Source organism: Diabrotica virgifera, chromosome 8 (genome assembly GCF_917563875.1).
Source record: "Diabrotica virgifera virgifera chromosome 8, PGI_DIABVI_V3a".
Lineage (NCBI taxonomy): Eukaryota > Metazoa > Arthropoda > Insecta > Coleoptera > Chrysomelidae > Diabrotica > Diabrotica virgifera.
Window position 1 is genome coordinate 124,934,378 of NC_065450.1, and position 26,214 is coordinate 124,960,591.

General features: G+C 33.5%; 1 protein-coding gene across 2 annotated transcripts in view; it reads left to right on the forward strand.

The window, feature by feature from the left end:
• Positions 1 to 22,917, forward strand: part of LOC126889840 (zinc finger protein 501-like) — a 58,532-nt gene extending 35,615 nt beyond the window's left edge. For both annotated transcript variants that reach the window (XM_050658524.1, XM_050658523.1), the window contains exon 3: positions 11,771 to 22,917. In XM_050658524.1, coding sequence (XP_050514481.1) covers positions 11,771 to 12,795 — 1,025 coding nt within the window. In that variant the 3' untranslated portion in view covers positions 12,796 to 22,917. The remainder of the gene's footprint in view (positions 1 to 11,770) is intronic.
• The last annotated feature ends 3,297 nt before the right edge of the window (positions 22,918 to 26,214 follow it).

Consider the following 26,214-nt stretch of genomic DNA (forward strand, 5'->3'; position numbering starts at 1 on the left):
AAATGTCATTTTTTTCACTTGATAATTTAATTTTGTAAAGAATGACAAATTTTCTGATTCGTTTTTTTTTGTGGATTCCTGTTCAAAAATGTCCCCTTAAACAAATCAGAAGGGGCCCGGGATGCCGGGCAAAACAATATTTTTATACAAATTCAAAATTACCTTTTAGCCCCGAAAATTGTATTTAAAAAAAAAGGTATCTTGCCATTTTTTTTTCAAAAGTTGATGGTTTTCGAGTTATAAGCGATTTAAAATCTGAAAAATGTGAAAATACCTACGCATTTTCGAGGTTTGATAACTCATATGTAAATTATTAGTTTTCAGTTTGCCAAGTGCCTAAATGGTAGTTTATAAATTCAATTTCAAGATTCTAACGAGTTATCGGGACTTACTTCAATATATACCGTTATTTTTTAATTGTTAATTATGCGAGTCCACTCGACTTTTAAGTCGCCGCACATCGCAATTTATGGTGCGTCTCTGTCGCACTTATTATACATATTATACGTACTTATGCAAAAAATGTCCAACAAATACTTCACAATTATTAAAATTTTATAATTTATTATTAACATATTTTTTCTTAATGATTTATTCATTTATTCAATTTATTATTGCCAATGTGCTAATTAAATACGCCAATATAAACAAACGGTCGAAATTAAAATAAATCCCGATAACTCATCAGAATCTTGAAATTGAATGTTGTAACTTCAATAATTGAAGGCAGTTGACAACTGGAAAAATAATAGAGAGTTATTGCCAACGTCTTTTAAGTCGACCTGTAATAAAAGATCCTTTATTTTGACATATAAGCATGCGCAGTATTGCGTCTTTTATTTTTGTCTTTTAATAAAATACAGGCCGCCTGTATTTAAGAAAAATTAGAGGACACCTTTATTTTAATAAAAGTTCCTTTATTTTGACATAACGTGTCAAAAATGTGAAGAAAGGTCTAACTTCACTTGTATTTTGAATTTATCTTGTCGCTTCTTTGGATTGATAATTTATGTATTGTGAGATTGATATTTGATTAAACTTTCATCATTAAAGTTGTATGTTGGGTTTTAATTATTAAAAACAACTCTAAGTAATATTCTGAGATATAGATTATTTATGTTTTGACCCAAACGAATATAGAAAAGAACATTTTATTGAAGCTTGAGTTATTACAAGAAGTTGTAAAAAGGAATATTATGTAAATAATTTTAAATTGTTACTAATTACAATGATCAGACTTAAAATATCAGTAACTCATTTATTAAACTCAATATATTTTACATTTTTCTATAGAAATAAATATTTATTGCAGATATAAGAGATTGAAGATATAAGATCAATAAATTTTAATGAAAGTTAGGATTTGTTAAAATTCTAGATTCAAAATAGAGTTCTATTCAACAGATAGGTATATAACAACAGGTTAACAAAATAAAACAAAGGTTCAAGTATTTATTTTTGAAAATTTAATCTTTTATAGATTAGAATCTATAAAGTTTTTAATCAAAAGTATTAATACACTTTCATTTTCATGCCATCTTCTTCTTTTGGTTCTTATCCGTTTCGAATGTTGGAAATCATATAGCAATCGTAACCTTGCTAGCTGCGATTCGAAACAGTTCCATTGATATTCTCCCTCTACCAGGTCTTCGCTTACCTTTGACTGTACCTTGCAATATGTACTGCAGCAGGGAGTAACGGTGCTGATTTATCATATGTGTCCCAGATACTGCAGTTTTATGCGTTTAATGGTAAACACAATCTCCAATTCCTTCTTCATTCCTCCTTGTTCGTGATCCATTTCATGCCATCAGTATTTGTTTATTTAAACATTGCCAAAAAAATTAATAAAAACCAGCATAAAGCTTAATTCTTCTATTATCTTTTTGTATATCGGGAAGTTTATCTGACAGATTAGAGGTCTTTTCATTTTCAGATAACTAATTATTGGGAAGTTTATATAACAGTATCCTTAGTATCTGTCTTTTCAGCTCCGGATAACTAGTTAACGGGAAGTTTTTCTCTGTCAGATATCTATTAGTATCTAATCTGTCAGATAAACTTCCTGATAACTAGTTATCCAGAGGTGAAAAGAAAGAAAGAGAGGGCCATAATGGATAAAAGATCAAACGCCAATAGCATGTATGTATATATTTATAAATTTATTATTTAAAACCTGCTAATGATCATAAAATACTTAAAATCAGTCACCAATATAATATTTATATTTATTTATAAATTTATTAACAAACTGCAGTCCAATAAAAATAAAATTAGTTTAAGCGCTAGCTTTAAATGTCGAACAATAATTTTAAACAAACACACACACAATTTAGTCGCATTAGATTAGCTCCTGGTTGAAAATGTACTGCCACAGCTTCTATATCAATATCAACAGCACACTCATTTGCCAGTATTTCAACGTTTTCTCTATTATGTACTACTGCAATATGTAAAACTGAACAAGCTGATATTATTCTTTGAATAAAAGGTAACTTGCATCTCATTACATATGGTAAAATGGGAAATCTCTTCACAATACCAAATGTTCTTTCAATAACAATTCTTGAAGGGATTTGTGATGGATTATAAAAACACAACTTCTGTCTGAAAATTCTGGAATGGTGTCATTCGGTAGTTGTAGTTGAGGAATGGATATCCACTATTCCCTAATAATATATTCTCCAGAAATTCCCCATTACATATACCCATAATGCAAAAGTATTTAAAAACTCCTAAAATAGTATTTCCAATTTATTGCACTTCCATATTATTGAACGATGAGTATTATGGGATATATTATGTTGTTCTCTAAACATCTTTAAATGACAAAATAATTAAATTTAACGTTTTACTCTTCAATTATCTTATTTTAATTTATATCGACAAATGGAATTTTATAGGTTATTTTTATATTTACAAAAATATTTCATGTCATTTGTCAAAATAAAAGATTCTTTAACTGCGTCTGCAATACCACTCTTTTAGACCCGTCCTGTATTTGTCCTTTATTAAAGTATCCTGTAATAAAGGATCCTTTATTTGCCGGTGGCAATAACTCTCTAATAATGTACACATAAATTTTCAAGCTTATTTTCGCATTTTTCAGTTTATAAATAGCTTAAAACTTGAAATCTATCAAGTTTTCAGAAAAATGAAAGAAAATCTTTTTTGTTTAAGATGACCCAAAAATGCTAAAAACATATTTTCAGAAGCAAAAATAAAGGTGATGTTTCGGATTTATTAAAAAATTGTTAAAAACAATTTCTGCCTAAAAATTTCGCACTGTACCCTTCCGATTTGTTTACCGAATTGGAACAACCATACAGGTAGTGTTAACTCCGGACCCCGGAAGTGTCATAGGTTTTCGAAACGGACCCTCAGGAAATATAATTGGTGACCCTTGGTATAGTATACTTGGTCCAAAAAAAGGCCTAACCTAAACATCCAAAGTAAAAGTTTTCCTCCAACACCAAATTGTTCTATATGGTCCACATATTGTTCAGTAAAAAGTTACACCATTTTGAGCGTCCGGTTTGGGGGGGGAGATGGGGGAGAAGTCGGTAAATTAGTAGTTTTTTTACGTTTTTCGTCAATATTTCTAAAACTATGTTTTAGCGTAAACAATTTTCTATACAAAAATGTTCTACATAAAATTTAAAACAAAAAAGGCCCTATACATAATTGTTATAAAATCAATGGTTCCAGAGTTACGGAGGGTAAAAAGAGGAGGTTTTCGATACTTTTTATATTTTTTGGGCAATTTCCTACTGATTTTCTTTAACAGGATTGGGTTTTATAAATCAAATTGGCTATTTCAGTGGCCGATGGTATGTTAGTGATAAGCCCTTAAAGAAACGTCAACCTCACCACCCAAAATCATCATCAATTGCCCAAAAAATATAAAAAGTATCGAAAACCTCCACTTTTCACCCTCCGTAACTCTGGAACCGTTGATTTTATAACAATTATGTATAGGACCTTTTTTGTTTTAAATTTTATGTAGAACATTTTTGTATAGAATATTGTTTCCGCTAAAGCATAGTTTAAGAAATATTGACGAAAAACGTAAAAAACTACTAATTTACCGACTTCTCCCCCATCTCCCCCCAAACCGGACGCTCAAAATGGTGTAACTTTTTACTGAACCATATGTGGACCATATAGAACAATTTGGTGTTGGAGGAAAACTTTTATTTTTGATGTCTGGGTTAGGCCTTTTTTTGGACCAATTATACTATACTACCTCTGTAACTTTGGAACCGTTCGTTTTAGAAGGATTATACATTGGACCTTTTTTATTTCAAATTTAATGTAGAACATTTTTGTATAGAAGGTTGTTCATGCTAAACCGCATAGTTTTAGAAATATTGACGAAAAACACAAAAAACTACGAATTTACCGATTTCTCCCCCCTGTCCTCCCCAAACCCGACGCTCAAAATGGTGTGACTTTTTTCTGAACATTATGTGGATCATATAGAGCAATTTGGTGTTGGAGGAGAACTTTCACTTTGGATGTCTGGGTTATGACATCTTTTGGATCAATCTTATCATACTATGTTGTGTTTATGTCCAACACATCACCAACACCGGCAATATACTTAGACAAGATACTGTCATTAAAAAAATTTTCATTGTTATCATGTAATCACACAGAGTGTTGTATTATTTTAGTTGATTTTGGCCTACATGTGACATTGAATAATATGTTTATATTAAACTGCATACCCCATATTAGATGCCGTATTCTGGAAGATATTTAAATTATATTTCATTGCGTATAAGTATGTTCCATATCTTATCCCAACGGTTATTGAGTAAATTTAAGAACACCACTTTTTGTTTGAATCTTTGAATCGCAATTACAAACAATTAAATGCAATGTCTACTTTGACGAAAACTAGCTTATTGTACAAAAATATGTAAAAATGGGTATTTACAGAATAACATGTATATTGAAAATATTTACATGGAATTGAAGAGATTTTAAATATCTTCCATTATAAAGAATAGAATATCGAGTATGTCATTTAAAATAAGAATACTCTGTGTGATTAAATGATAAAATTGTGAATTTTATTAATGAAACTATCTTGACTAAGATATTTAAGTATATTGCCGGTGTTGGTGATGTGTTAGTTGTACATAACCACGACATAGGTATATACTTAATTCTAATTTTTAAAGCTTTACTCTAAGCTAATTAGGAAATCTTTAAATATTTAAAAAATGAAGGGAGATAGGCATAGGAAACCCTAATGAGAATTGAAAGCTAAGTAAATTTTCTACGAGACCGACTAGTAAGATACAGGGTGTTCCATTTAAAATAAGTAAGTTATTACAGCTTGAATTTGTTAATAGAACAATCTAATATTTTGACCACCCTGTAAAAAGATAGGTATAGGAAACCCTAATACAAATTGAAAGCTAAGTACATTTTCTACGCGATAGACTAGTAAGATACAGGGTGTTCCATTTAAAATAAGTAAGTTATTACAGCCTGAATTTGTTAATAGAACAATCTCATATTTTGACCACCCATCCATCCATCCATCCATCCAATGGCACTACAGCCCAAATCGAGCCTTGGCCTCCTTCAATAAGCTTCTCCAATCATTTCGATTTACCGCTGTTCTTTTCCATGAACGCGTTCCCAGGAAGTTCCTGGCATCCTCATCGACTTCGTCTTCCCATCTCTTTTTAGGTCTTCCAACCGGTCTTCTTCCCTGCATTCTTGCATTCAGCAATTTTCTGGGGATTCTATTCTCATGCATGCGGACCACGTGCCCTGCCCACCGTAATCTCTGCAGTTTAGTGTGTTGTGCTAGAGTTGGTTCGCTATATTGCTCGTATATTTCTCTATTATACCTAATTCGCCAGTTGTTATTTTCCCTTATTTGGCCCAGTATCCTACGTAATACTTTTCTTTCAAACACATCTAATGCATTGGCAGATTTCTGTGTCACCACCCATGTTTCGCAGCCATAACTTACTATGGGCCTGATTATTGTTTTATATACCCGGAGTTTTGTTTTCCGGTGTACGTCTCGCGATTTGAATATGTGGCCCATCGCGAAATATGCTTTATTTGCCAGCACAAGCCTTCTATTTATTTCCGGTTCTTCTTCACTGCCTGCAACCAGATCCATTCCTAGGTACGTGAATCTATTCACATGTTCTATATCGTCAATAAAGTGTTGTTGCGCCGGTCTATTTGATCTGGTTTGTATGAGTAGTTTTGTTTTATTTGTGTTTATTGCTAGCCCTGTATTTTGACCACCCTGTAAGAAATTTTGTTGCAATAAGCATCTGTTTAAGTATGCTAAATAGTCTGTTATTAAGATCCAAGAAATAATTTGTCACTGCTTCTTAGATTCGTAGATATTTATTTTTTTCTAAAACCCTACATTTTTATAAAAATCGAAATAAATCAAAACACCCTGTATTTAGGTATAGGGAATCCTTATGAAAGTATAGCTTATTTTTTAAGGTCAATTCAATAATGTCATCAGATATAGGGCATTCCATAAGAAAAAATATAACTTTGATATACCACTCTTTTTTGGAGCACCCTGTAGAATTCAAATAATTTTTATATTGTAGTATTAAAGGCCGTGTATATTTCTGTGGAGAAAGTTTTTTAAAATATTAAGTGGTTTTCCGTACAGAGACCGAGGCGAATAAGATGAACCACCCTGTATATATCATACTATTGACGTCATCCATCTGGGTGTGATGGCGCAATCGATTATTTTTTTAAATAAGAATAGGGGTCGTGTGATAGCTCATTTGAAAGGTTATTCCATTCTCTATTCAATAATTTAAACATTAACATAATTATTTATACAGGGTGCCCAAAAATTTTTTTTCAATTAAATTGATTGAGACAAAAAGAAGAATGTATATAATTTATTTAATTCGAAATACATTTTACTGTTGTCCGAAAAAAAAGGAAAAAATGTTTATTTAATAAATAAATATTGTTTTTCGCTTAAATTCAATATTAAAGCTGCCACCCACCCGCCTCTTAGCAGTTTGAACATTTAATTTAAGCGAAAAGCAATGTTTATTTATTAAATTAACATTTTTTCTGTTTTCCTGCAGCAGTAGAATGTATTTCGAATTAAATGTATTATATACATTCTTTTTTGTCTCAATTAATTTAATTCAAAAAAAAATTGGGCACCCTGTATAAATAATTATGTTAATGTTTATATTAGTGAATAGAGAATTAAGTACCTAACCTTTCAAATGAGATATCACACGACCCCTTTCGCTTAAATTAAATGTTCAAACTGCTAAGAGGCAGGTGAGTGGCAGCTTTAATATTGAATTTAAGCGAAAAACAATATTTATTTATCAAATAAATATTTTTTTCTGGTTTCGGACGACAACAGTAAAAATGTATTTCGAATTAAATAAATTATACACATTCTTCTTTTTGTCTCAAATAATTTAATTCAAAAAATGTTTTTGGCACCCTGTATAAATAATATTGTTAATATTTATAATATTGAATAGATAATTTAATTACCTTTCAAATGAGCTATCACACGACGCCTATTCTTATTTAAAAAATCATCGATTGCGTCATCACGTCCAGATGGATGACGTCACTAGTATGATATATATGCCAACAAATTATAATCTAAAAATAAAAATCGATCTGATTTGTAATTTATCTCCAGAGTCACTCATTCTCGAGAAAATGAATTTATTCCAACTCAAACGTCCTCACTGTACCTATAACTTCAGAGGCTTATATCTTAAAACAATGATTTTTGGAGCTACGCGCCCATTGAGTCTTTTGTTTTATACGTCAAGGACTACCAAAACCCAAAGTTTCAGAGCATTTGACAGAGAGCCATTTCCCATAAGGTTTCTGCGGGGTCCTTTAATGAAAACATTGGCTGCGGTGGGAGAGTAGACAGCAAAAATATAAACCGATATTTTAATTAGAGATGTACCATTCTTCTTTTTGGTGTCGGCGCACTTGCGAACAGAGCATTTCCGGACAAGTCAAATTTGGGGGCACTTGAGGACAAGACGAAGTACGCGAGATGCTGAGATAAATAAATTGTTAGGGAATCGGGGCATTTCCGTCCAATGTTTTCGACTGCAATAATCAGTCAATATCAATAAAAAAGTAAAGAAATCGTTGATTTTAAAAATAATTTAAAAAGTCACTAGAATAATTATAAACTTGCTTTTTGTCTCTGTCCTTACAACAATAAAAACTAATATACACAACATTTTTGTGTATTTATAATCTCCATATTGAACAATTATTGACAGATGATTTTAACACCCAATCAGATCCCGTATAACGTTTGAGCGACTAATAACATACTGTCGGTGTGCGCATGCGCCCAGGAAAATAAAATTTCACCCTCGTGCCTAAAGAAGTATAACTTCAAAAATATAAAAGTACCCCGCACAAAACCTTATGGAAATCAGGTCCCAGTGGATTTAGTTCATACTTTGGGAAAATACTCTTTGAAGCATCCTGATAAAAAGTTCTCATGGGCACATCTCGATATAGAGGCACAAACTCAGAAAATTATAAGATTTACCGGGTATTCCAATTCCCTGAGTTACTAGTTATCTGGCAACTTGTAGAAGTTTGTATTAAATAAAACTACTAGTAGTCTAGGCTTTTTTCCTGGCTAGGCACTGGCGACCTTTACTTTGACCTTGACCCTCAACGGACTTCATCTTCTAGAGTTTCGAGGGTTTTCGGCATTAAATTGATATAAACAGATTACTCATGGGTTTTTGGGATCGCTAAACACGAATATGCCATCAGAATTGACCTCCGGAGAACGTGGTGGTCAGGGCCACTGCAAGGGACGTCATCTTCTAGAGTTTAGATGGTTTTCGGCATTTAATTGATGCAAATGAATTACTGGAGGGTTTTTTGAGGTCGCTAAATACGAATTAGCCACCAGAACCGACTCCCGGAGCACCTAGTTTCCAAGGTCAATGAAAGATGCTCCTGGAGTTTCGAGGGTCTTCGGTACTACATTGATGCAAATGTAGGTACCCCATCAGAACAGACATCGGATTACCTGGTACCTAAGGCACATCATGCTTTAGATATTCGAGAGCTTTCGGTACTAAATTAATGTAAACTGATTACTTACAGGTTTTTGGGGCTGCTGAACGTGAATACGTCATCAGATCCGACCCACGAAGCACCTGGTGCCTAAGGCAGGTCTTCTGAAGTTTCGACAGGTTTCGGCATTAAATTGATGCAGATAGGTATACTCATGGGTTTTTGGGGCTGCTGAACACAAATACGCCATCAGAACAGACACGTCATCTTCTGGGGTTTCGAGAGTTTTCGGTACTAATTTGATGCAAGCGGATTACTCTTGTATTTTTGGGGTTGCTGAACACGAATATGACTTAGATAAAAGACTCTGGGGTATCTAGTGACCAGGATGAATAACACTATCAAAATAGAATATAGTAAATCGATCTTTAAATAAATAAAGGAAAACATGGTCAGATATAAATTGAGTTTATATTTATAAATAATTAAAACAATTAAATAGCACAACATAGTTATTTTAATAAAAAGCTACAAATAACAAAAAAAACTTTTCACCAATTTGTACACTTTCTTTAAACAGCAACTCAGAAAACCTTCGAGTACTCGGTGTGTACCAATCCGTTTGCATCAATTTAGTAAGATGACGTGCCTTAGGTGATAGGTGCTTCGGTGTCTGTTTTGATGGCGTATTCGTAATCCATTCGTATCAATTTAATGCCGAAAATTCTCTAAACTCGAGAAGATGAATAACCTTAGGCACCAGCTGCTCCGTGAGTCGGATCTGATGGTGTATTAGCGTTCAGCGACCCCAAAAAGCCATGAGTAATCCGTTTTTATCAATTTAATGCCGAAAACCCTCGAAACTCCAGAAGATGACGTGCCATAGGCACAATTTGATACGTGGGTTGGATCTGATAGGGCATGCATGTTCAGCAACCCCAAAAACCTAAGAGTAATCCATTTGATTCCTCCGAAACTCCAGAAGATAACCTGTCTTAGGCACCAGGTGCTCCTGTGTCTGCTAATCACGTATTCGTGTTCAGCAACCCCAAAAACCTATAACTAATCCGTTTGCATTAATGTAGTACCGAAGACCCTCGAAACTCCACTGACCTTGGAAACCAGGTGCTCCGGGAGTCAGTTCTGGTGGCATATTCGTGTTTAACGACCTCAAAAAACCTTCCATTAATTCATTTGCATCAATTAAATGCCGAAAACCATCGAAACTCTAGAAGATGACGTCCCTTGCAGTGACCTTGGCCACCACGTGCTACGGAGGTCAATTGTGGCATATTCGTGTTTAACGATCCCAAAAACCCATGTTTAATCTGTTTATATCCTATTTAATGCCGAAAACCCTCGAAACTTTAGAAGATGATGTCCGTTGAAGGTCAAAGTAAAGGTCGCCATTGGATAGTCAGGAAAAAATCCTAGACTACTAGTACTTTTCTTTGAACCAATTTTCTACATGTTGCCAGATAACCAGTAACTCAAGGAAATGGGAACACCCAGTAAATCTTACAATTTTCCGAGTTTGTGCGATCGAGTTGTGCCCATGAGAACTTTTCATCACAATGCTTCAAAGAGTATTTTCCCAAAGTATGAACTAAATCCACTGGGACCTAATTTCATTAGGTTTGTGCAAGGTACTTTCCTAAATTTTGTGGTTGGCCCGTTTTCTCTGACGCGCAGTGTATAATTATACACTATACAGTGAGCACGTAAAGGTTGGAATAAATTCATTTTCTCAAGAATGGACAATTTTGGAAAAAAATCCCGAAACGGTCAATTTTTATTTTTAATTTACGACTTTTTGGCATATATATCATACTAGTGACGTCACCCATTTAGGCGTGATGACGTCATCGATGATTTTTTTAAATGAAAATAGGAGTCGTGTCATAGCTCATTTGAAAGGTAATTCAATTCTCTATTCAGTAATATAAACATTAATTAACATAATTATTTATAGAGGGTGTCCAAAAAAAATTTTTTTTTAATTAAATTTATTGACATAAAAAGAAGAATCTGTGTAATTTATTTAATTCAAAATACATTTTACTGCTATCAGAAAACAGGAAAAAATGTTTATTTTGTGCAGCCACCCACCTGCCTCTTCACAATTTGAGCATTTAATCTATGCGAAAAGCAATAATTTTTTTTCAAATAAACATTTTTTGCTGTTTTCTGAGAGCAGTAAAATGTATTTTCAATTAAATCAATTACACATATTCTTCTTTTTATGTCAATAAATTTAATTAAAAAAAATATTTTTTCGACACCCTGTATAAATAATTATGTTACTGTTTATAGTACTGAATAGAGAATTTACCTTTCAAATGAGCTATCATACGACCAATATTTTCATTTAAAAAATAGTTGATGACGTCATCATGCCCAAATGGGCGACGTCACTAGTATGTTATATATGCCAAAAAGTCGTAATTTAAAAATTGACCTGTTTCGGGATTTTTTTCCAAAATCGTCCATTCTCGAGAAAATGAATGTATTCCAACCTTTACGTGCTCACTGTATAATACCTTAAGCCTTAAAACCCTATCAGATCGTGTCAATTGTTGATAAAAGTTACAATAAAAAATAAAGTGTGTTTCAACAATTTTATCAAAAATTCAAGGGGTGCCCATTTTCGTGCCGGTGTGTGTATTTTTCTTTTAGTAAAAAACAAATTCTTATAATTTGATTTTTATTTTAGTTGTTCCAAAGGATATTTTAATGGAAATTACCAAACCGTTCAATGCTCTCAAAGTTAATTTGAAAAGTTGTACAGGAAAAAGACCATACAAATGTGAAATTTGTAGTAAACAGTTTACTCAACTAGGTAGTTTAATGTACCATATGAGAGTTCACAGTGTAGAAAGATCTTATAAATGCGTAATTTGTAGTGAGCAGTTTACTACTACAAAAGGTGTAAAGGGTCATATGAGAATTCACAGTGGTGATAAACTTTATGAATGTGAAATTTGTAGTATGCAGTTTCCTCATCTAGGTAGTTTAATGAATCATATGAGAATTCACAGTGAACAAAGATCTTATAAATGCGTATTTTGTAATAAGCAGTTTACTACTACAAGTTTTTTAAAGGGACATATGAGAATTCACACTGGTGAAAAACCTTATGAATGTAAAATTTGTAGTAAGCATTTTACTTTAAGAGGTACTTTAAGTACTCATATGAGGGTTCACACTGGTGAAAAACCATATGAATGTGAAATTTGTACTAAGCATTTTATTGTAAAAGTTACTTTAGATAATCATATGAGAGTTCACACTGGTGAAAAACCATATAAATGTGAAATTTGTAGTAAGCATTTTACTGCAAAAGGTAATTTAAATCGTCATATGAGAGTTCACTCTGGTGAAAACCCATATAAATGTGAAATTTGTACTAAACATTTTACTTCAAACAATAATTTAAATAGTCATATGAGAGTTCACACTGGTGAAAAACCATATAAATGTGAAATTTGTACTAAGCATTTTACTACAAAAGGTAATTTAAATGATCATATGAGAGTTCACACTGGTGAAAAATCATATGAATGTGAAATTTGTAGTAAGCATTTTACTGCAAAAGTTAATTTAAATAATCATATTATGAGGGTTCACTCTGGTGAAAAACCATATAAATGTGAAATTTGCCCAAAACACTTTTCACAAAAACGTTCTCTAAGTAGACATATGGCAGTTCATTCTGGCAATAAGCAATATATTCAATAGCACAATTTAAATAATAATACAAAAAATCATAAACAAAGTCTTTATAAATGAAATATTCATGTTAAGTACACTCCTGGTCAAAAAAACCGAAGCTAGGACAATTAATCCGCGGAAAAATACTCCAGGACAAAAAATCGCTACAAATTATCCCTGGACGAAAAATCCCCAGACAAACAATCCAGGGACAAAAAATTCCCACAAAAAATCTCCGGACAGATAATCCCTGGACAAAAAATCCCCACAAAAATTTCCGGGCAAAAAAAATCCAAGAAAAATTTGCTGCTGAATAGTTCTCTAAAAGTTTTCCCGTGAATGCAATCGACGCAAATGTTTTTCAGCCTCAGTGCATGAGAGTTATAGCAATCGCCTTGAAACCACTTTTCGGCACGAAAATAATGATTAGCAACTAAAATTAAGCATAAATTGTAATTTCGATTACCAAATTTCGAATTCCAATTGTGATTTTTTCCAAAAATTGTGGAAGATATGTGGAATAAGCTAAGGCTGTGAGAATCATGTAATTATTCGCTTAAATCTTTTGCTCATTCTGCTTTGAATAACTCTGTTCAAAACATTGTCTATTCGTGATGATAACTGCTGGTCCTGAAAACGATCATCTTGATTGTAATTAAGGTGACCAACTGTACTCATTTTACACCGAGTTTTGTACTCTTTTTCGCAAACCGTACTCTATTCAAATCCTGTACTCTGAAAGTACTCATTTGTATAATTTGATACTCATTTGTATTTCGAAAACATTTTTTTAGATTATTTTATTTCAATTTTATTAATTAAATATTTAATTTTATTTATTTTTATTAATTTATTTTTTCTGTTTTCACGATTGTAACGCCTTGCTATTTGCTGATGACTTGAAGTGCTTTAAAGTTATAAAAAATCATTATGATGCTGCCATATTGCAATTAGAACTGACTAACCCCTCTGTATGGTGTTCACTTAACGATATGAACCTTAATTCCAGCAAATGTCATGTAATTAACTTTAACCGTACTCACCCAATATTATCAAACTATTACATTGATGGCCAATTGCTCAACACTGTAAATAAAATCAATGACTTGGGGATTACACTGGGAAATTCTCTTTGTTTCAATACTCACAGCATCAATGTTATTCAAACATCTATGAAAATGTTGGGTTTTGTAAAAAGAACAACTCGTGATTTTACAAACGTATCCAGTATTAGAGTTCTTTACTTCTCCTTGGTCAGTTCTCACCTCGAGTATTGTTCTTCAGTGCGGTCCCCACACTACTTGGTCTACATTAGGAAACTTGAACAAGTCCAAAATAGTTTCTTCCGTTACATTGCTTTTAAGTTTCATACCTATCAAGATTACACTGTATGGCAGCACCAACTGCAGGTCCCCTCTCTTGCAAGCCGGAGAAAACAAAGGGATCTTTTCTATTATTCAAGATCTTAAATGGTATATGCAGTTGTTCTCAACTACTTAATAAGATCGCACTGTTTGTACCACCTCGCACCACTAAGACAAGTGCGAACATTTTATGTACCCTTCCATAGGTTTAATTATTCACTTTTTTCGTTCGTACCCAGAGTCTTGAATTTAGTAAACTCCCTTTACAATTTACAAATGCTTGACAACTCCATCAGTTGTTTTAAAAGAAATTTACATAAGATCAATATTTGAGTGAAACGTCTGTAATTTGTTAACTTGTTTTTATGTTAATATTTCCTATTATATATTTACTTCTATATTATATTTATATTTCTGTATGTCTGTTTTTTCAAATTATGTTATTGTTATTATACGTATTTATGTAACACTGTATGTTCAATTAAAAAATGTAATGTATTTTTATAGAATTGGGCTTGCCCGTAAAAAAAATGGTTATTCATTTTTGAAAAAAAAAATATTTAAAATTATTTTGACAGTGATTTGAATTTCACGCACGCATATTGCTTGCCGTTTCCGGCACGTCGCGTCGTCAGGGCGAGTAAATTTATATTTAAATGAAGAAAAATTGAAGAAATGGAACCATGAGAACCTTTCGGCATTTTAGAGTAGAACATATCCCACATGAAAATTTAAAAGTTTTAATAGAAATTTCCTTATGCTGTCCAGACACTAATGTTGCTGTTGAAACTAGGGTTTCACTGTGTTTTTACTAGGGAATGATTATTGGAGCAGTGAGAAGTCACAACTTTCTGTAAAAACATTATCTGCCGTCTTAACAGTCAAATATAATATGCAAAATGAAAGTTGTTCGGATGTGGTTACATTATTAGACGAACATCCTTATTTAGCAAAAAATCCACTCCGTAGAAAAATATGTTTAAAAAAAAAATTGGTAGTTTTTTATCGTTTTTTCTTCTTTTTTTTTCGCCTATGAAATACTTGAAAAGTGTATTCTTTTTGAACAAAAATAGTTGGTCACCTTATTGTAATGCAAAAAATCCTGTTCCTTCTTGTGAATTTAACGTCAAAAATATTTAGTAATCATATCATCAATGGCGTTATAACTCTTCGAGAGTCTTTGCCGTGTTTACTATTGCCTTCCATGTTTTTCGGTCCTGTGCCACTATTTCCCATTGTCTCACTCCCATTTTCTCTGACTGCATCTTTCCGTCTTTTTTTAGGCCGTCCTATAGACCATCTTCCATCTGTCTCTCCCCGAGCAGCTCCGTCTGGTTTTATTTGTGGATTGTTTAAAGTTTTTTTATGGATGCACACAGATCCTCAACTACGTTTTTTAAAAACCGGATATCGAATAGTAATGCTCATAAATTTGTTCTTAAAAGCACCAAAAAAGTGAAAATAATCGAAAAGCTTTGCATACTTTTCTCGCGATTCGTGGTTCTGAGTCTAAGATCCTCGAAGAGTTATAACGCCATTGATGATGATGATGACTTTTTTTTTTGGATTGAGGTGGAACGCTCTTAGCAGACTAGGGAAGGTGTCCCTAGTACTGTTGGACTCGGACAGGAGAGGAGAACACGCTAGGACCCACACACCAGAGTATGATCCATGCGTCTCGCGTGTCCCCCATAACCAGCCGCCTACCAACTAAAACCACCCCCTCTTCCGACCCGGAAAATCCCTGGACGTGTTCCTTAGCGAACGATACTTGGGGATATTCCGCGCAGTCTGTGAATGGAAGCCTCAAAAGGAGGAAAAATTTTCGTGATCCCATACTATTCATGCCCGCCTAAACGCGGCAGACAGATAGAAGGGTGGATTTTTATAAGGAAGCACATTAGCACCTGCCTGAATCAGCAGGGGGAAGTAACTCAAATCCTGTTACAGGATAAATTGGTCTCTTCTAGAGGAGAAACTGAGAATGAGCCCTAGGAAAGAAATAGGGTCATGTGTCTCTTACGCCGTAAATATAAGTGTGTTACAGTGTCTTTTTGTTAATAAATATTTTGTTTTTTTTATTTTTATATTTTTTAAATTTTTTTTGCCCACCTCAACCGTTTTGCTCAACCCGTTCATTTATTATTTTTGTGACCGCGTCTATTATAAATTCAAAATTATTTTTATTCTCGATAGCAATATTTATTATATTATGTGGGCCTATGTCGCCCAATCTATTCCGAAGCCTTACCTGTTCTTGAGTAAAAACGCTACATTGGAAAACGCAGTGTTCTGCGTCCTCCCTCACGTGACAGGCATAGGTCCGGCATAGGTCGTCATTCGCTTTTCCGATTCTGTGCGTGAACGATCTGAAAGACCCATGTCCGGTCAAGAATTGGGTAAAAAAGAAATTGACCCTCTTAAACCTGCAGCGGTACCACAGCCCCACGTTCGGTATGAGCTTTTTAGTCCATTGCGCCTTGGTGTGCTCCGCCTCCTACTCTATCTGCCATTCTGTCAGGAGCCACTCGCGGGCGGCCTCTCTTACCTCCGGCAAGTGTCCATTTTGTTGTTCGTATATATACTGACGTTCCTTGGCTAGCAGATGGATCGGGGGAGTGCCCGCTATCACCTGTAGAGCCGTGGTAGATGTGGTCTTGTATGCACTGACCACGTTTAACAGAGGTTTCCTCTGCGCCTTATTTAACATATCTTTATATTTTTTATATCGTAGGACCTCTATCCAGACTGGGACCCCGTATAGAAGGGTGGACTGCACAGTATGTAGGTACAGTCTCCTCTTGGCACTACCTGGCCCTCCGATATTAGGTGTTATTTTTCGAAGGGCCGTAGTTTGTGCCTCGGCCTTTCCTACCACCCTTACTAGGTGTTTAGTAAATCCCAGTCCTCGTTGGAGGTCTATTCCAAGATATTTGGCGCATGAGGAGGGCTTGACCGCGTTGTTTCCAAGACGGAACAACAAGTCTGGTCCACTTCTCGGTGCCTTAAGGACCACCACCTCTGTCTTACTGCCTGCAAGCTCAAGATCCTGCTCGGTCATCCAGTCATTCACGCATCTAAAGCATCGGTCGACACTATCCACTAGTTCCCAGTGATATTCGTGGGTCACTAGTATGGCTAAATCGTCGGCGTACGCGACCGCTTCGCAATCGCGCCCGTAATCTATTCGCAGCACCCCGTCGTATAGGATATTCCAAAGTATCGGTCCAAGGACCGATCCTTGTGGAACACCTGCCGTGAGCTTCATACTTTTACTTTTGTTTATCGTAATATGCCTATTGGATAGATAGCTTTTAATCACGTTTGACGTGTCCCTGACGTTGTCCATGATGTGCTTGACAGCATCTACCGCCGATCTCGCCCTCCTGAAGCCATATTGTCAGAGATAGCGTTCGCGGCATCTAACTCCGCTAGCAAGCGGTTCTTCACAACGTTTTCATATAACTTGTCTAGGCAGTCAAGAAGACAGATCGGTCGATAGGAGCTGGCCTCTTCCGGATCTTTACCGGGCTTCGGAATAAGTGTGAGGCGTGCCCGTTTCAGCTCATCAGGGAAAACCTGGGACGTAAGTAGCTGGGACAGTGCGGATCTTACCAACTTGGGTTGTACCGCGACCAAGATCTTAATCGCCTCCGGTGGCACCCGATCAGGTCCCGGCGACCTCCTCGTCTTAATCGCTTCCACAGCTCTGGCGAGTTCCATGGGGGTAACGGCTTCCGGGCGTTCACATACAGCCGGCACGAACAGCAAGTCAGGCCTCATGGGGAAAAGGAAGTTTGCAATGTCGGGTTTCCTTTCTTCAGTGATCCTATAGGGAGTTTCGACTCTGAGGGTTTTGGTAGCTATCCTATAGGCCTCTCCCCAGATGTCGTCTTCAAGTGCATCGCACAGGTTCGTCCAACACATGCGCTTGGACCTCTTTATGATCTTATTGAGGTTCTTCTTGGCGCTTTTATATGCCTCCCTGGTCTGTAGGGTTCTTTCCCTCTGTGCGATACGCCTCAGTCTAAAACAATTCTTGCCTTGCCAGTTTTGCACCTCCTCGTTCCACCAGTACGGCACCGTATAAGAAGCCTGAGTGCTGCTCGTGCTTGCCTTATGCATGATGATGATGACTAAATATTTTTGAAGTTCAATTTACAAAAAGGAACTGGATTTTTTGCATTACAATCAAGATTATCGTTTTCAGGACCAGCAGTTATCATCACGAATAGACAATCTTTTGAACATATTTATTCAAAGCAGAGTGTGCAAAAGATTTAAGCTAATAATTACATGATGTTCACAGCCTTAGCTTATTCCCCATATCTTCCACGATTTTTGAAAAAACTCACAATGGAATTCGAAATTTGGTAATCGAAATTACAAGCCATGCTTAATTTTAGTTGCTAATCATTATTTTCGTGCCGAAAAGTGGTTTCATGGCGATTACTATAACTTTCATGCACTGAGGCTGAAAAACATTTGCGTCGATTGCATTCAGGGGAAAACTTTTAGAGAACTATCCGGCAGCAAATATTTGTTGGGGAGATTTTGTCGAAAACAATTTTTGTGGGGATCATTTGTGAGGATTTTTTGTCCGGACCCGTTTTCTCTGACACGGGAGAGATTAAATGCCCAGCAAACGACGGCACTGTTGCCAGATTTACCTTTTTCCTTTTAGCGGGAATTTTAAAATTAGTCTAATGCCACTTTGGTTTTAAAAGAGAGTTCTGTATTCTTAAATTTATAACCTTACTTTTACAAGTAATTAGGATTATTTTATTTACATGTAAATATTGAAACAAGTATTGTACTGTGTCATAATTTAAAACTAATGTTGCAGTATTTTGAAAAAAAAATGAAGCTCAAAAAAAATATACTTATACAGTACAAATTATTTTTTAATGGGAATGGAAATTTACGATTTCAAAGGTGAAAATGTGTTGGGATAGTATAGATGGACACTTTTATTTTAGTATTAAGTGGTTACATAATTATTCAGAATATTAATAAAATTACTAGTAATTTGAATTAGTTTTAATATGTATTATAATAGTATTAATCCTCATCATGTATCTGGCTAAATAGCTAAGCGCTAAAGCCGCAAAATAAAAAAAATTGAAAAAAACATTCTTAGTGGCCTAGCACCTTTACTTTGCCTGGGGCGAGGCGAGTTAATAAATTCTATTTTCTTATTGCAGTCATTTTGTGACGGCTTAAGAAGTTACATTAATGATGTCTTTAGGCTGTGAAATTTTAACCGTAGAAAGACATCTTTATGACTTGTATTTACATGATATAGGGCTTTTCACTCAGTCATTTGTTTCGAGCTTTTGTCATGTGTTGTCTAATATTAATATATCTATGTCATATGTTATTGATATTGCCAATGATACAAACCAAAGACATATGACGTAGATATATTAATATTATGTGACACTTGACCGAAGCTCGAAGCAAATGACAATCGATGAAAAGCCCTATTCAATAGGGCATTTCATTCACAGTCATTTGTTTCGAGCTTTTGTCATGTGTCACATAATATTAATATATCTACGTCGTACGTTATTGGTATATACCAATGATACAAACCAAAGACGTATGACGTAGCGTAGATACATTAATATTATGTGACTCATGACAGAAGCTCGAAACAAATGACAATCGATGAAAAGCCCTATTGGCGTCTGCATATCAGGATCCGGTAATACTATATTATTTATCTATGATCAGGATATTGCTGGGTGTACACAAGTAAACAACACTTTTTTGATTAAAAGGTTTATTTCATTAAATCAAAACTTACATGGATACAATTTAAATAAGATATTTTTTCTATTTAAGGCAATATAATATAAGATATATATTTTAGTATAACTCTCCTACATTAACAAGCTTTAACACATTCAGTGGCCATGACGTATGGGTAGCATCACGAAGGTTTTACGGAAGGTACTGACGACACATAAGTTATGTGAGTAGTACTGTGTAACTAAATAAATGATTTAAGTATGTGGTACCAGCCAAGTGGAGCTTGTTCGAGATGGGCACCAAACATGTTAATATGGTCATGCACAGAGACTTATACTATAATATGTTATATCTCATATTGCTCACTATTGTAATGAGTGAGCCTGCATACACGAACTATAATATATTATTATGGTTCTGTGTATGCAGGCTCACTCATTACTACTGTAGTGAACAATATGAGATGTAATATTATGAGATATACCTATTATATATTATGGTATAGCTCTCCATGAGTGCCAAGTTTTAAACTTAACTGATAACAACTAATGGATACCCTTTTATCCAAAATTTTATGAAAATTTTGAATGGTCATATTGGTATTAATTCCACAACCCCTTCCTATAACAATAGGCCCATTGTTGGATGTTATTGCAGTAGTTCTACTGGAAATACTTACTAAAATTGTATGTATCTGCATCACTTAGAAGTCTACCCAAAAAGTTATTAATACTCTCTAAACCATCATTAATACATCTTGTATACATAATAGTATTTTTTTCAGAATCAGATATTTTATAAGATTTACTTACCATGCCCTATCTATGTGCCAGGCACTTAACAGTCTATTAGGAGCAATACCCATTACATTTGACGAGGCATTGTAAAAGGTGTCGCTTATGCCTGATATGAAAACATTTGACTATACATATAATACCAACACAGACATGTATTTAAAAAAATTGGTAAATTAAAGTAGGTATCTTTTCTATTTGAAAATAAGAAAGCAGTACAAAATCCATTCCCAAATTCATCTTTTACTAATACTGTCAATAAGTTCAAAGTCATACGAATTGAGCCCATGAGTTCCATCGATTGCTATAAAGGATTTACCAAACTTAATTAACATTTCCTTTTGGCACAGTATTAAGGAAATAAGACAAAAATCATAAATGTTAAATTCAGAATGAATATCCATTAGTATGCCCTGTTGTTTGTAAAATAATATTGGACATGAGTCTGTAAGCATTCAACCCAAAAATAAACACTGGTTGCATCATCATTGTACATATACCCATCTTTCAAATCAATGCCATAAGAGAGTTTAATGTTTGATATCTTGTAAGTAAATCAATTCTTTTTAATTCGCCTCCTATGCTATTATGCTATCCTGAACAGTATGAAGTTTACTAAAAAAGTAAAATATAGGTATAGGAGAATCAAACACACTAGTTTGAAATTGTAAACTGTAGTAAATATTCATGAGTAATATTTAAAAAGTGGTTTAGTGACCTCATAACTGAAAAATTTGTATAAAATGAGTTACTTCGGTTTTCGCTTTAGAATAAGTGTATCAGCACCTATTAAACAGCTTTTAGAGCTGGGAAAGCCTTTTGGAAGCCTTCCGGAAACTTTCCCAGCTGTAATCGCTGTTTAATAGCTGCCGATACACTTATTCTAAAGCGAAAACTGAAGTAACTCATGTTATAAAATTTTTTCAGTTACGAAGTCCTGCCTTTCCGCCGTCGATATGCAAATATTTTACTTACATTTTTGAAGAAAGTCTCAAAATAAACTTTGAAGAGATATTTATCTGATTTTGGTATTTATGTAAGTGCTCTATATCATCCTCATGCCCGTAATGTGTTTTAAAATAGTTTCAATATTTTTAGATATGTACTATACACCAAATAAACATTTTGCAGGATCCTTGGGATTTTAAAGCTCTTTCTCTATCTTGTTTTGTAAAATAATTTTTTGAGGATCACATACATATACATTCATAATAAGATGTTTCATGTTCTTGTTCTCTTCCTGTACCATCCATACAGTGCAAATCTAAAAAAAACAACATAACAGGTGATTACATGGGCAGTTATACTACTTACAGCTTACTTTGTATCTAATCTATTATCTAGTATTACTCTATTAGTATCTACCTACATAAAACTATCTTTGAAATCTAAATTTTTGATATCAACATCAACCTTAATACTTAAAAAATAAATAATAATGTGGAAGTTACACGTACCTACCTAAAAGTTTTTGAATTGCAATTTTATCAACTGGAAAAGACTGCAACATAATGAGTTTGAAATTATGACACAGCACAATATTTATTGTTTCAATGTACATGTAAATAAAATAATAATAATAATCCTAATCACCTGTAAAAGTAAGGTTAAGATTTTTGACTTGAGAAAACAGAACTGTCAAATTTAAAACCAAACTGCTATAAAATTTTAAAATTCCCGCTAAAAGGAATCTGGCAACATTGCCGTCGTTTGCTGGACATTTAATCTCTCCCCTCTGACACGCAGTGTACAGTCGGAAAACTGAAAGAATACCCATTAACGATCAAATCAATCACTTATTTTGTATTTGCTGTCTTTTTCTATAAATAATAAACGTTTGTTATAGAAAAAGACAGCAAATACAAAATAAGTGATTGATGTGATCGTTCATGGGTATTCTTTCATTTTTCCGACTGTATATACCTTAAAACCCTATATCAGATCATGTTAATTGTTGATAAAAGTTACAATAAAAATAAAGTAGGTCATGAATTTTATCAAAAATTCAATATGTGCCCATTTTTCGTGCCAGTGAGTGTATTTTCTTTTAGTAAAAAAACAAATTCTTATAATTTGGTTTTTGTTATTCCAAAGGATATTTCAATGAAAGTTACCAAACCATTCAATGCTCCCAAAGTACATTTGAAAACTCCTACTGGAAAAAGACCATATAAATGTGAAATTTGTAGTAAGCAATTTACTCAACTAGATAAATAAATAAATAAATAAATAAATAATAGTTTTATTACCCAACAGTTTCCCATTTCTAGGGTAAAAATTTGAAATACATTTTTTTAGTTAGTATACAATCAGTATGTTGAGAATAAAGAGTGAGAGCCATTTAATTAAACAAATAATTATGTAAATAAATAAAAAATAAATAAATAAGAAAAAATTAACAATTTAAGGTACTCCATAAACCAATGCGGTATCAACTAGATGATTAATTGAGCATGAAAAAATATCAACATGGTTGCATATTTTGTTATAGTTATCGCACATAACATAAATCGGTGACTTGTAACATGTTTGTTTTCGCGCGTGGACAAGTAAACACGATAGTTGACCTGGAAGTTATTCGTGGCACATTAAATCTAATTTGGTCTAATATATCGCGGCAGTCAATACAGTATCGCGGCAGTCAATATAACTCTTCTTAACTCTAAACTTACAATATCAAACCTGTTACATAACAAATCATAATCATAACCATGGGCAGGATATACTCCATCAATCTTAAATGCTAAATATTTTAAAAGTTTCCGTTGTACATACCTTTTCAATCTGTTGCATATAACATTTATAAATAGGATACCAAATTAAGCTACAATATTCTAGTTTTGTTCGCACTAACGATAGATACAGCAGTTTAATCGGTCTTATATCGCTAAAATTTTTACAGTTTCTGAGGATAAACCGTACATTTTCATAGCATCAGACACTTTCTGCTCAATGTGGTCGTTAAAGGTTAATTTTGAATCAAATATAACTCCTAAATCTTTAATGCTATTACATTTTTCCAGTTCTGACCCCTGAATTACATAATTAAAATCAACCTTATTTTCCTTTCTAGAATATCTTACTACTTTACATTTATTGACATTAAGAAAAAGTTTGTTTTTTTATACACCAAGTATCTATATAATTTAGATCGTTCTGCAAATCTATACAGTTAGCAATTGTTTTAATTTCACAGTATATTTTAAGATCATCCGCAAAACATAATTTTCTGTTATTGATATCTATAAATAAATAAAATAAATCGTTGATATATAATAGGAACAACAATGGACCTAAATTTGATCACTGTGGAACGCCGGATGTAGTAAAGAGTAATTCTGATGTGAAACTATTATATGATACAAATTGGCTCCTACCTATTAAATAGCTTTCAAGTAACTTTAAAATGTTTCCAGAAAATCCTAAATTTGATAATGTAAAGAGAAGGTATTTGTGATCAACCTTGTCAAACGCCTTAAAAAAATCAGTATATATTACATCTACTTGACCTTGTACATCTAAAACATCTTAAATATATTGAGTTATTACAGCTAAGTTTGATACAGTAGAGCGTTTATCTATAAAGCCATGTTGATAAGGTGATATCCATCCCCTAACAGAAGGGTATACACGATTATATACAGTTACTTCGAAAACCTTTGAAAAATTGGATAACAAAGATACCGGTCTGTAATTGGAGACATCAGATTTCGTTCCGTTTTTGAAAACAGGGCATACTTTTGCATTTTTCCACAGTTCGGGATAAGTTCCCGTTTTTATTGATAAGTTAAAATTTTTTTGAAGTTGCTTTACAAATACCCGAGGACAATCTTTAATTAAAAATGCTGGAATATTATCCGGTCCGGACGTCATTTTATTTTTAATTTTTTTAAATGCTACCAAAATTTCGTTTTCTTGAAATTCGCTAAAATTAATAGTGGGTAAATAGATATCTCTACATTCTTGATTATCAAATGCATTGTTTTCGACAGGTATATAAACTTTTTCAAAAAACATCTTAAAAGCATGGATTCTATCGTGAGGATTATTAAATGTATCGCCGTTGTAACACATTTCACCTGGGATTCTAGAAGTTTTATTCTTTGCATGAACATATGCCCAGAAATTATTAGATTCTTTAGAAATACTATTCTGAATTTTTTCAAGATAAGCGTTATATTCAGTTTTAATCATTTGTTTTATTATTTTTCGCAACCTTTTAAATTCATGCATATAAAGTATATTCCCTGTTTTCTTATAATTTTTAATAGTTTAATAGATAGTTCAATGTATCATAATATGAGAGTTCACAGTGTAGAAAGATCTTATAAATGCGTTATTTGTAGTGAGCAGTTTACTACTACAAAAGGTATAAAGGGTCATATGAAAATTCACAGTGGTGAAAAACTTTATGAATATGAAATTTGTAGTATGCAGTTTCCTCATCTAGGTAGTTTAATGTATCATATCAGACTTCACAGTGAAGAAAGATCTTATAAATGTGTATTTTGTAATTAAGCTGTTTACTAGTACAAGCTGTTTAAAGGAACATATGAGAGTTCACACTGGTGAAAAACCATATAAATGTGAAATTTGTAGTAAGCATTTTACTGTAAAAGGTAATTTAAATAATCATATGAGGGTTCACACTGGTGAAAAACCATATAAATGTGAAATTTGTACTAAGCATTTTACTACAGTCATTTACATAGTCATATGAGAGTTCACACTGGTGAAAAACGATATAAATGTGAAATTTGTACTAATATAGCATATATATATATATATATATATATATATATATATATATATATATATATATATAAGCATTTTACTACAAAAGATAATTTAAATGATCATATGAGAGTTCACACTGGTGAAAATTCATATATTTTTTTTTATTTATTAAACACCAACAAGATGCTTAAGGACATTACAATCTGATCAAATAATGTGATCAATGAGCAACTTATTTCTAACCTAAATTACTACTAAAAAACTTAAGACTAAGGACAAACTCGATAGTACCCCCTAGGTTCTGTTAATATATTGCACAAATTTTAACTTGTACCATCACTTGCACCGTGCACTATTTTTCACTTAACTAACTCGAAGGGTTTCTTCCTCTTGAGTCTTCTAGCTAGATCCGTGTTGTCGAGGAGCTGGATGGCCTCAACATTGACGTGTTGAAGAAGTCGTTGTTCGTGACTCTTGGCATATTTTTCTATGGTCTTGTTAACAGTATCCATGTCTAGGTCCCTATGGAGATCACTGTTCCTATAGTACCATGGAGCGTTGACAATGCTCCTTAGCACTTTGTTTTGGAATCGTTGAATGATAATTAAATTTGTATTACTAGCGCAGCCCCATAGTTGGATGCCATATGTCCATATAGATTTTATAATCTGTTTATACAAAAGTATTTTATTGTAGATCGAGAGAGTGGATTGTCTTCCCAATAGCCAATACATTTTTTTATACTTCATGTTAAGCTGTTCTCGTTTCGCAAATACTTTGCGGTGTCGGCATATGGT